General features: G+C 39.5%; 1 protein-coding gene across 1 annotated transcript in view; it reads left to right on the top strand.

Annotated features, from left to right (window-relative positions):
• Positions 1-11516, top strand: part of svild (supervillin d) — a 39436-nt gene extending 27920 nt beyond the window's left edge. Inside the window, exons 10-28 of the mRNA XM_084741470.1 lie at positions 131-217; positions 431-614; positions 1048-1220; positions 2629-2790; positions 3007-3143; positions 3252-3399; positions 4342-4487; positions 4712-4887; positions 5086-5221; positions 6079-6379; positions 6594-6748; positions 7596-7698; positions 7858-8065; positions 8147-8280; positions 8396-8551; positions 9604-9747; positions 10000-10112; positions 10501-10656; positions 11378-11516. Coding sequence (XP_084597596.1) covers positions 131-217; positions 431-614; positions 1048-1220; positions 2629-2790; positions 3007-3143; positions 3252-3399; positions 4342-4487; positions 4712-4887; positions 5086-5221; positions 6079-6379; positions 6594-6748; positions 7596-7698; positions 7858-8065; positions 8147-8280; positions 8396-8551; positions 9604-9747; positions 10000-10112; positions 10501-10656; positions 11378-11464 — 2906 coding nt within the window. The 3' untranslated portion in view covers positions 11465-11516. The remainder of the gene's footprint in view (positions 1-130; positions 218-430; positions 615-1047; positions 1221-2628; positions 2791-3006; positions 3144-3251; positions 3400-4341; positions 4488-4711; positions 4888-5085; positions 5222-6078; positions 6380-6593; positions 6749-7595; positions 7699-7857; positions 8066-8146; positions 8281-8395; positions 8552-9603; positions 9748-9999; positions 10113-10500; positions 10657-11377) is intronic.
• Positions 11517-12033: the final 517 nt, after the last annotated feature.

Genomic DNA, 12033 nt, shown 5'->3' with positions numbered 1-12033 from the left:
TTTTAATAGCATTTTATACTTTTTAAAAACATGATTAATGCCAAAAATGGACGTAAAACGGTGTATGAATAAATGAGTATGCGTATTAGGCAACAATTAATCTGGCCTGTGGTTGTTTTTTGTTGGCCAGAAATCTCCAGTAGAACTGATGTCAAAGTGGAAGGAGATAAAAGGCTCGACAAGCTTGAGTCTTTCCTTGACAAGCTCCACAATAAAGGTACAATCCCCCTATTTGTTGTGCATAGGTTCACGCTCACAGGACTAGATATCCAACACATTTTGTATATATTTGAATCCCCTTACTATAGCCTTGCCTTTGTTGTGTTCACCAAAAGCATCAAGTGAAAAAATGCATCATTAGCAAGAAAAGAGTTCAGTCTAACACTTGCTCTTCCATCCTTCCTGTTTCCTGCTATGCTGGGCGGATCAGGCGTGAGCAAAAGCAAGACATCCACCATCGAGGTGACTGCGGAGACGGAGAAAGAAGTGATGACTCTGGATGATGACGAGACGTTCGGCAACTTCTACAGATCTGTGTCACCCTCAGCACTACAGGACTCCAGTGTGATTCTGACAGAGGAGGACCTCAGCCAGATTCAGGCCGATACACCGAAGTTAGTGTATAATAATCATAACAAATTATACCTTTAACCATTTTCGTAACTTTTTCTGCACCTTCTTGACTGCAATTTACTGTTTGCTATCAATCATGTTATAACTATTACTAACATCAGTTGAAACTTTGTAATTCTCATAACATTTCCTCATTAGTTATTGGTAAAACATTTTAAGTTGAGGGAATGATGAAAAGAACCAAAAAATGAAAAAGAAGGCCACAAAAAATGGCAATTTGCATTTATAGTACAACTTGTTAGGCATTAATTGTTGCATGCCATGAACAACATCAGAAAAAAACATAATACGTTATTGTTCATTACATCATATAAATATAATAACTCAATGATTCACATTTTTCTTAACGGTCATTCTCAGGACCTTTGTTGCTCAAATTAAAACTCTCCTCTGTTTCTGTATTAATGTCTTCAGGCTCACCTCAGCTGTAGCAGAACACAAGAGAGCAGTGCGACCAGCCAGAAGGAATCAGGGCTCCAGAAACCCCCTGCGGGCCCTAGCTGCCCGTAATGACATCCGCCAAGTCTACACCGAGCAGAGGCTTAATGTGGCCTCAGTGGAGACCAAGAGGATCCAAGTGGAGAGAAGTAAGACTGCTCAAAATTACTTAGTGTGGTATTATTAGTCAGAGTCTTATAAGACTCACCAGGGATGACCGTCACAACCAAAATTTGCAGTTTAAGATTCGACCAAGATATGTTATGTTTTTAATGCTAAACTTACAAGGTTATTTAGTGGTTTCTGAAGATTGTACTGTGCAAAAAAAACATAAAATAACAATGTTATAATAATACAATAATATAAAAAATAATACAAAATCTAAAACTATCATAAGTTATACATTAAATAATTTATCACATAAGTATGCAATTATTTTATTAATTTATTTATTGTGTTGAAGACATCAAACCTATAGTTACAGTGGTGAAACATTTGTCAAGAAAACTTGTTCCATTTTATATACAGTTCATTTCAAGAAAAGAACTTGTCTTCTGTCCCAAACTCTACAAGTAAAATCTTCCACAATACAGCTTCCCTTCTGAAAACATAGCTCAAGCTTTTGAATGTCATCAGTCTAGAAAAATTACCATCCAGCAGTCAAATTCTTGCATCAGGTCAAAATCATATTTCTCTGGTTTGGTAGCCATATCTTGCTAATTTTTTATGATATTTTAGTGATGCAAGACTCTGCTTCCTGGTTGTCTTTACAGTAAGTGAAGAGACTACTTTGTGACAGTTTTAGCTGGAATTTGAATTAAATAAAATTATTTTAATTGCAAGGATGCATTGTTTAATCCTGCTGTCACAGCTGCATGAATTCTGGTGAAGCCTTAGGAACCTGGTTATATCTAATATTTGACCCCCCCCAAAAAAATCAGCGTTTTCCAGTAGGTTTGAAAATTGTGTTTCTCTAATCCCATACACTAATTACAGAGTCCGGGTTTCTTGTTTAAATAATGATTAATGAAGCAGATCAATGCAGAAAGCTGACAGTAATCAGGTTACTTCACTGTTTGCACAGTAAACACACTGCATGAATGAAAAAGTCAAAGCTGGATACCAAGTAGCTGTTCTCAAGGAGTGAAACTGTTCTGAAGGTGCAGGCAGTTACAGTGTACGTGCTAGTTACCTGATATTCAGTTTTTATCTGTGGCTTGCGTATTTCCTATCTTCAGTTCCTCTTTATAGATACACTTCACAGACTAGTCTGACCTCAGTGATCTTTCACAAATTACACAAGAGGAAGCGAGCACTACAGCAATCCATCGTCTGTCTACTGTAGCACACATGAAAGAAGAAATTGAAAACATAATCTGTATCTTATGATCCATATCAAATCTGGCTGTGCCTTTTGTTTAAGTTTTGTTTTGTTCATTGTATAAGCAGTGAGATGCCAGACTAGATCAAGGAAGAGTAATAATTAAAAAAAAAAAAAAAACAGTTCAAATGTGTTATTTTCTTATTGTCACTTGTCTCGTTTTCTCTCCTTCAAAGTGGCAAAACACTCCAGAACAAACCTGGCTGATGTGGCCTTGGCGGGTCTCGCCAGCAAAGAGAACTTCCGCAAGGTCAACCTGCGCAGTGTGAAGTCCACCGATGTTGTGACTAACAACAGCACACTGCCTTACAACAAGCTCATGCTCATTCGCATCAAAGGTCAGAAACATAAGAGAATGGACTCTGTTTGTTTATACTTGCAGGTATAATATGTGCTGATCAAATTACATTACGCTTAAAACTGCTGTTAATGGGAGTCTCAAGTGTGATTCTTAAGGATGTTAAGATAAAGAGCCACAAACGAGAACATTTAACGACAGATTTACTTCAGTGATTTATGTTTGAGATTAAGGTTATAAGCTGTTTTGTCTGTAGGTCGGAGGCATGTCCAGGTGCGCTTGATGGAGCCCACAGCCCAGTCACTAAACAGTGGTGACTGTTTCCTTCTCATAACGCCAAAGCACTGCTTCATGTGGAGCGGAGAGTTTGCCAATGTCATTGAGAAAGCCAAGGTACTGTGATCTTCTCACACAAAATGGAAAACTTCAGGAGAGTTTCAGAGCTTTTAGTTTTCAAATACAGCTGAGACATACAGTATGTTTTTTGTTTTTTTTGACCAGGCATCAGAGATGGCGTCGTTTGTTCAGGCTAAGCGGGACCTTGGCTGTAAGGCCCCCCAGGTGACGGTGCTGGAGGAGGGCATTAATACTGAGAGCAGATGGGCCAAAGAGTTCTGGACCCTGCTGGGAGGACACACCAAATACAGAGGTTCATACACATATTTTAATTTAATTTATTCAGTAGCACATAGAAAAGAACATTAAAGGCAAAATATGCAGTATTTATTCCCCAGAAAACAATGAAAAGTCTCTAATGCAAAAATAAATCTCCACAATCATCTCCCATGATCCACCAGAAGTAAATGAGACTGAACAATCAACTATCATTTTGTTGTGTTAACACACAACAGCTGACAAATCAAACTGTTCCTACCTTTACAAAAACAATATAAATTATTATCAGGGTCTACCTCAGTTTCAGTTAGGGCGATCAAAGTAAAGAAAAAAAAAAGGACAAAAACTTATTTTAAAACCTGAAGTGACTATTCTGTAATAAACGTCTCAAATAGCTGAGAAAAGTAATATGAAAAAAACAACAAACACAAGTAAGAAAAAAGTATGAGCCCAAAAAATCCTACTAAAATAAACAAATTAAGTCAGAACATAGGGACAAAACCTTAACTAATGCTACTTCTAGGACCGTCTTCTAGGATTTTTTAAACACTGACTGGGACTTCTTAAACAGAAAAGACAGATACGGTTAACATGGGGAATGCGAAGTTGACTAGACTTTCTGAGTGAAGGTCTGAATTAAACATAATCTTATGAACTGCTTTCTAAACAATATCAACAATGTACTGATGTCAAATATGGACAAAACTTTCAGTCTAACAGTGAGGATTGTCTGCATCATTTCTGAAGAAGAAAAAGTGGCTTCATGGATGGATTACATGTAGTATCACTATAGATATGCTCTGTGAATGAACCTCAGCATTTGAAGGAGTATCTGTCTAACCAGCTACACACATGCTCACCCTGCTTTATATGTGTGTGTGTGTGTGTGTGTGTGTGTGTGTGTGTGTGTGTGTGTGTGTGTGTGTGTGTGTGTGTGTGTGTGTGTGTGTGTGTGTGTGTGTGTGTGTGTTTATAGGAGCCGGGGAGCCAGAGGAGGACGAGCTGTATGAGAGCGGTGTTTTGGACTCTAATGGTGTGTACAGACTGCAGGGAGACAAACTGGTGCCTCATGAAGATGCCTGGGCCTCCATCCCGAGTGTCTCCTTGCTTAACTCTAAAGAGGTAACACCACCACTAAAGTAATGACCTCATGTGTCTGGAAATGTGGAAAACAAATTTGATGCATTTTACACCTGGAAAAGTCTGGGACCCGCGTAGAAACTCTGAAAAAGGATGCTATAAAACTTAGAGATGTTCATAAAGCACCCATAAAAGTTCAGCCTGACAGTGTTTCTAATAAACTTTCTCTCCTCCTCCTCCTCCCTGCCGCCAATACTCAACACCAGGTCTTGGTGTTTGATTTTGGGAGCGAGGTGTATGTCTGGCATGGCAAAGATGTGCCCTTGGGTGACAGAAAAGTTGCTGTGAAACTGGGCAAACAGCTCTACAACGGCAGCTATGACTACACCAACTGCAGAGTCAACCCTTTAGACGCCTCCTGCGCAAATAAGGATGTGCCCCTGTGAGTGTCAATTAATCAGTCCCGTTGTCTTGGACATCTGCTTTGTACTTTTTATGTGACATTAAGTTGGCATCAATGGGCAGCAAAGTTTGTTAGATTATTGGTTGTGTTATTGTAGCCCCTAGTGGTGTCATCTTGCCAGTACAGCTCCACAGAGGAGATGTTTTTAATGATTTCCTCCTGTTGTGTGTTTTCCAGGCAGGGGGAGGGTCGTCCAAGCTGGACTCTGTTTGGCCGACTTTCGGAGCACAATGAGACGGCCCTGTTCAAAGAGAAGTTCCTGGACTGGGCTGAGAGGAAGAAGGAGGAAGCAGCTCAAGCTGAGGAAGTCAAGGTAGACAACATTAGACAAACAGCACTGAATGTTGCTGGTCCCTCTTTTGGGTTCATATTTGGATAGTTCTTGATTGGATACATATTTCTTTCTTGTTTTCTTGTGGCTTCTTGATGTGTAGGTATCTGACATTTTGTTTTAAAGGAATTAAAGGGATAAAGGTTATTTGAAGTGGAGTTGTATGAGGTACCTATCAATAGCCAGCTTGGAAAATAAACATTGCTTTGAACGGGGTCTGCATTAAAAGGTTGTCTAGCCACTTAAAATAAAGTCAACCTAAAAGCCAGTTTTAGTGTATCTATAGTCTAAGTAGTAAGTAAGTCTATATTTAGAACTTTTTCACCACTTCACCTTGCCATAAGACAGCCTTGTCCAAGGGTAAACCACCACTACCACAAGTCAAATATCACTATTTTCAAACCATCCAAACATCATAGGCTAAGTCAGTAATTTTACCTCACAGAACACATAAGTTGCTGGTCTCCCCCTGCCTCATTCTGTTTGTGCTTTTGTTTGTTATTGTGTGACTGTTAATCCATAGAGATTGAGGCAGCAGTAGGCCATCACCTCCTGCTGCAAGGTAAAATAACTAACTTTGCCAACAGAGTTTGGTTTGTGGCTGACCCTGTCCACGGCAGTATTTTGCTTTTGTGCTGGTGCATCTCTCTGCTTCTCTGGGGGTATACCAACCACCATCTACTGTAGATAACACATTGACTATCAATAAATACCTCATACAACCCTATATCAAATAATCCAAACTATCCCTTTAAGAAGAAACATTGTTCTACTATAACAGTTCAGTTCATGAATATACCATTTGAAACAACAACTTAAAAATGACCTTTTGCACACAGACCCCAGTCCATTCCACCGAACGTTCCCCACTGGACTTGGAGCTGCAGCCATGTGATGCCAAGGCCTTGCTGGACAACGAGCCGGAGCCGGTGAAGACTGTTCTGGAGGGGGTGGATGTCCAGCGAGGCCACGGCATGGTGAGGGCGGACGATGGAAGACAGGCAGAGCTGGCAACAGTAGCTGTAGACGCCTGGCACATCAAAGAGCACGGTGAAGAGGAGTTGCCTGAAGAAAGCCTGGGCCAACTACACGAGGGTGACGCCTACATCATCCGCTGGAAGTACTCCATCACCACACTCGGTGAGTCATGCATTTGGCACAAAGGTAGTCTGAGGAGTAAACCGTGGACTTGTGAAATGGGGGGTTCAAGTGTGAAGATTAATGGCAGAATAAATTAGTATCTGTCTGACTGAAAAACAGCATCAAGAAACAGGCAGATTTAACTGTTAATGAGATTTGAAAGAAGAAATCCTGATTTAATCCACTTACTGTGGTTCTAATCTGTTTTTGTCAGTGGGAAAGCGGCAGAAACCCGGCGAGCTGAGTGCCGGTGCTCCTGGAAGAGAGAGGACAGCTTGTTTTTTCTGGCAAGGCCGACACTCCAGCATCAGTGAGAAAGGAACCTCGGCTCTGATGACAGTGGAGCTGGGCAGCCACAGGGGGTCACAAGTGAGTATCAGTCTGTCACAGCCACACACAGTCGATAAATATAATGGTAACGCTTTCTACTTAGAAGCACCTTTAAAGCATTATTATGCATTCATAAGGATTTATAGAAATCTTAATAAATGTATGATAATGTGGATGCTAAATTGTAATAATGCATGACAACTTATAACAAGATTTATAAAGTACTATAAGTTGTGGACATAATATATTTTAAGTTCGGCATTTATAATGTTATAACATGCCAAAGTGACAATGGTGTTTGAAAGAAGAAACTCCTTCCTTGGTTGCACAGCACATTATAACTACCATTACTTTAGCCAGTTATAACTGTTATTTTAAACAGACACATAGAGAACATAAAAACGTTACGGTGGTTATAATGTGCCGTGTAAGCCAGGACTCAGACTCTTCTTTCAAACACTGTTTGTGTCACTTTGGCATGAAGTTATAAGGCATTATGAATGCTGAATTAATAATACATCATGCCCATCATGTAAAATACTTTATAAAACTTCTTTGTATGCATGACAACTTTAAACATTTATAAAGACTTCTATAAAGCCTTACAAGTTGTCATGCATGCTTACTGTATACACATTTAGAAAGAGTTTTATAAAGCTTATTAAATACATTATAATATCTTATGAATGTGTTTATAATGCATTAAAGACATGAAGGCAGCAGAAAATGTTACCAGTGTCAGTTTAATTGTTAAGTTACTGATTAAATCATAATTAGCTATAATTTTTCACTCATTCATCTATTTATTTACTAATCAACATTACTGACTGCATGTTTAATCACAGAGTATCTTTCTTCATCTGTTTGTGTCTGATTGGCTGTCCAGGTGTTGGTGACTGAGGGAAAAGAACCGCCGTGCTTCCTACAGCTGTTCCAGGGAGGTTTGATAATCCACAAGGGCAATAGAGACGACAGTACCAACAATACAGGTAAAAAAAAAAAACAAAGCTGTACTGTAATACTGCTGATTTATGTGCAGCCTTTGGTTCACTGTATACAATAATGTATCAAACTTACCAAATAGTGAACTGAACACTACTGATGTTTAATGTCAAATATTTCTAACTGTGTCTTGTTCTCCTCTAAAGGTGGTTGGAGGTTGTTCTGTGTCCGTGGTGAGGCAGAGGTGGAGGCCTCACTGGTGGAGGTGGATTGCCAGCATGCCAGTCTACGCTCCCGTGCCAGTCTGGTGCTTCTTAATGCTCAGAAAGGCCGTCTCTATTTGTGGCATGGCTGTAAAGCTCACACTGGCGCCAGGCAGGTGGCCAAAAGAGCCGCAGACAAAGTGACTCAGAGGTAAATGCATAAGAAAGATGGATGAATAGATTTCTAATGGATGGATGTGTGGACCAATAATTTTCTGTTTGTATGCTCAAGGTGTCCCGCAGAGTTAGGTCTAAGCAAAACCAGCAGCGTGAAAGTGGAGGAGGTGGAGGAAGGATCTGAACCTGCAGAGTTCGCAAAGGCTCTGGGCCCGCAAGACAAGAAGGCTTATGACTGTATGCTGCAGGGTGCGTCTTCACATTAACACACACACACTAAATTATTAGCACGAAAGAGAGAGAAAGACCTTTAATGACTGCCTGTGAGCTCATTTAGAGAGATGTGCGTGTGTGTCATCTCCAGATCCAGGGAAGTACAACTACACCCCCCGGCTCTTCCGGCTGAGTGCCAGCTCCGGGGTGTTCGAAGGGGAGGAGAAGCTGTACACTGCCAGAGTGACGGAGGGAGTCATGGCGATGCCCTTCCTGCAAGATAACCTCTACTCCGCACCACAGCCAGGTACCACACACAACACATATGCTACGTTTATTATTTGTCTGATGTTTTCTATGAAACTAAACGGCCCCGTTTCTTTCTGAAATGATGAACAGATGAATGTAAAACTACATCTGTTCCTAGAATAAGATTAAATAGCACCTGGGAGTCAGTACTGAAACAGAAATGTAGCTGTAAAATGTTTGGTTGTGGCCTCACAAAGAAGAAATACTGAATTGTATTAATTTACCAGCAACTGGAGAGTATTTATTCCTTGTTCGACTAGATGTCAGTGACTGTACTGTAAATCCCACTCTCCCATGTTTTGAAGGATTGTGAGTCATTCATCAAAATCATTTTCACATTTTAAAGATTCATCTTGAAAATAATACAGTGTTTGTCCTGTGTTTTAGAATCATCCTTAATCTGAAACAGAGATGTTTTTACAAAATAAATTGTTTGCAGGTTTCTCATCAAGGGCACACAAAGAAACACAGCACAAAAATTATGCATGCAGTTCCCTGTTTGAACCTTGAAAACCAAACAATAAGGTTCTTTCAAAGACTCTTTCACAGGCTTCTCTGTTGATGGATGTGTTGTGTTGTTGGGACTTTATGTGCAACTACAGTAGACAACATTACCTGGACAATGTTGCCTCTTAAAGGGATAGTTCAGAATATTTAAAGTGGAGTTGTATGAGGTACTACCCACTTTAAAAACGGTCCACCTAAAAAATCAATATCAGTTTAAATGTTTTACCCATGGATATGGCGTGCACCTCTCCAGAAATGTAATTACACATCACGCCATGGAGACCACAACAATTATGATTGGTTCGCATTTCTTCCTATGCATTTTCAGTTGCTTTTTCATGACTTTGACGAACATGGAGCAAATGGAGGAGAGGTTAGCTAAAACAACAAGCAAACCAATGACATAGAGATCATACCGCCAGATAGCGTTTTGGCAGTGTAATTGCAGAGCGACACACAAGTGCCCAGGTATAAATGCTTATAACAGAGGAGACATTGTGTAGATATACGTACATGTAAATGCTCACGCTGTTGATTCTCCAGCCCTGTTCCTGCTGGATAACCGGATGGAGGTGTACCTGTGGCAGGGCTGGCAGCCTGAAGACACGGAGTGCACCGGCTCTGCAAAGATACGCTGGAACAACGAGAGAAAGTGTGCCATGGAGACGGTGTTACAGTACTGCAAAGGTCAGAGTTCACAGACAACCAATAGTGTGTTGATTTAATTGACTGTGTACAGTAATCAATCAGGACCAGTGCTCTCATTAAGTATCTGTCAAAAAAGATTAGTGGTTCACTTAAAGAAAATATAACACTAAAAGTAATTTATTGAACGAAATACCTAAGTAGTCTTCAAAAGTATTAATATTGTTGCTTTTGTTTTGAATTCAACAGCATGTTTTTCATGCCTTCTTAACTGTTTTTGCTTGTGATTCACAGAGAAGAACCCTCGGCGCCCCCCTCTGGCCTATCTGGTCTTCGCAGGCTGTGAACCTCTCACTTTCACCAACATCTTCCCATACTGGGAGAAGGACGCCAGCATCGCTTCAAAGGTGGAATACTGTACTTTTATTCATTGTGACATCTCTGTTTTTACAGTTGCACTGTAGTGTGTGTGTCGGGGTTGGAAAGCTGTGCCAATATCACAGCTTAGAGGGGAGAAGTCGACGCTAGAAAGAATCCAAATCATCTCACTCAACCAGATCTGTTCAGATAAAGTGTCGTCCTCCCCAGATGTCTATTTAAAGCTGGCATGCTGAATCACATTTTGTGTAAAGTGGGTGAAGAGTGTAGACGAGAAATTCTGCAGACAGCAGTGTACATATTTAAATGCTGAAAATGTTACATAATATGTAAAATTCTAGCTTGAACAAACAGAGGAATGTAAACTACAGTATATACACTTTTTGTTTACCTTGTATTATATGCATGTGTACATAGGCTGGCAGCTCCAAAAACAAGGTGATGTTAGTGAAGGAGGCGCTGTCTAAGCTCAGTAAGCAGCAGTACTCCATTGAGGAGCTGACCAGGAAACCGCCGCCAGAGGGAGTGGACCCTCTACGCCTGGAGGATTACCTGTCTGACCAGGACTTCAAGGTACGGCATATGGCAGCTCTCAAATATGATCAGAAATCTTAAAGTTTATGTGTTGTGAGATAATTAAAAATATTTAATAGCCATGTTTTCAGTGTGTGAGTTTTTTTTTTTCACAACCATGTGTAAGCTAAATGACAGAAGGAAAAAATTTCAATCATAATCAAATGAAAGTGACAAGCATTCATCAATAAAGCAAAGAAAAAGCTAAAACAATTTTTTAAAAAAGCAGAAAATAGAACATTTAAGATTATTTTCATTATAAATTAATCTGCTGATCACTTTGCTGGTTAATCGATCAGTTTTTTGGTCCATAAAATGACAGAAGATGGTGAAAAATGTTGATCACTATTTTCCAAAGCCCAAGGTGATGTCCTTAAATGTCCACAACCCAAATATATTCAGTTTATTGTTAAAGAGGACTAAAGAAATCAGAAAATATTCACATTTTAGAAGCTGAAATCAGAAAATTTGGACATTTTTTCATCAAAAAATGACTCAAGATGATTAAGATGGACAGCTCTACAATCAGCTGTCTTTCTTTTGTTCAGTCATCATCAGGTCATACGTGCATGCATGGATCTTACAAAACACATATACGTATATTTAAAAGGGCCAAATATTTCATAGATCTTGAGAGACAAATTCAATGATCCAGTCAACACCTTTAACTGAAAGAGGTCTCATGTAACATTTGTTGTTCTCTTATTTTAATGTTTTGCAGACACTTCTTGGGATGAGTCGAGTGGAGTTTAACGCCCTGCCAAACTGGAAGCAAAAGAATCTGAAGAAAAGCAAGGGCCTGTTCTAAAACGCATCGGTTTGTACACAAATCTGCCTGTTTTTTATCTTCTCAGCAGCTTTTTATTCCAAAAAGAATCATGTCCTCATTTTGTAAAGGATAAAGAAAAGCAAATGTACAATTTTGTTCAAATGTTAATCTATTTTTAATAACAAGGTCGTTGTTTAAGTGTCACTAAAATATTTTAGCCAACCATTATGTGCAATTGTTAATCTTGATGGCAAGATGTTTCCTCGTATGGTTAAAAAAAACTTACTCCTACATTATAAATATGTAATATACTATAAGTGACTGTTTTCATGTTTACTCCAGACGGTGTTGATTTCTGTGTGTGATTGTGTTTTTCAAACTGAGGATCGATTTTTATATTTCATGGAAAAAGCCAGCTCTGTGTAATTGTGTTAAATTGTTCAGCAAAAATGTCTCCGCTCAGAGGTTGACAAAGCAAAGAAGAAAAAACAAATCAAAGTTCAGAGAACAATCCCTGTAATTTGTGGTCGTTTGAAAGAAACGTGGCGGTCTCAATGCAAGATTGTATACTTGACATCTGACTCGTCTTGTGCCGTAATTTTAACAGC

The sequence above is a fragment of the Lutjanus erythropterus genome, chromosome 17, assembly GCF_056507025.1.
Source record: "Lutjanus erythropterus isolate fLutEry1 chromosome 17, fLutEry1.hap2, whole genome shotgun sequence".
In the NCBI taxonomy this organism is placed as follows: domain Eukaryota; kingdom Metazoa; phylum Chordata; class Actinopteri; order Lutjaniformes; family Lutjanidae; genus Lutjanus; species Lutjanus erythropterus.
Note: the sequence above shows the minus strand (reverse complement) of the source record. Positions and strands in the feature narration are given on the sequence as shown.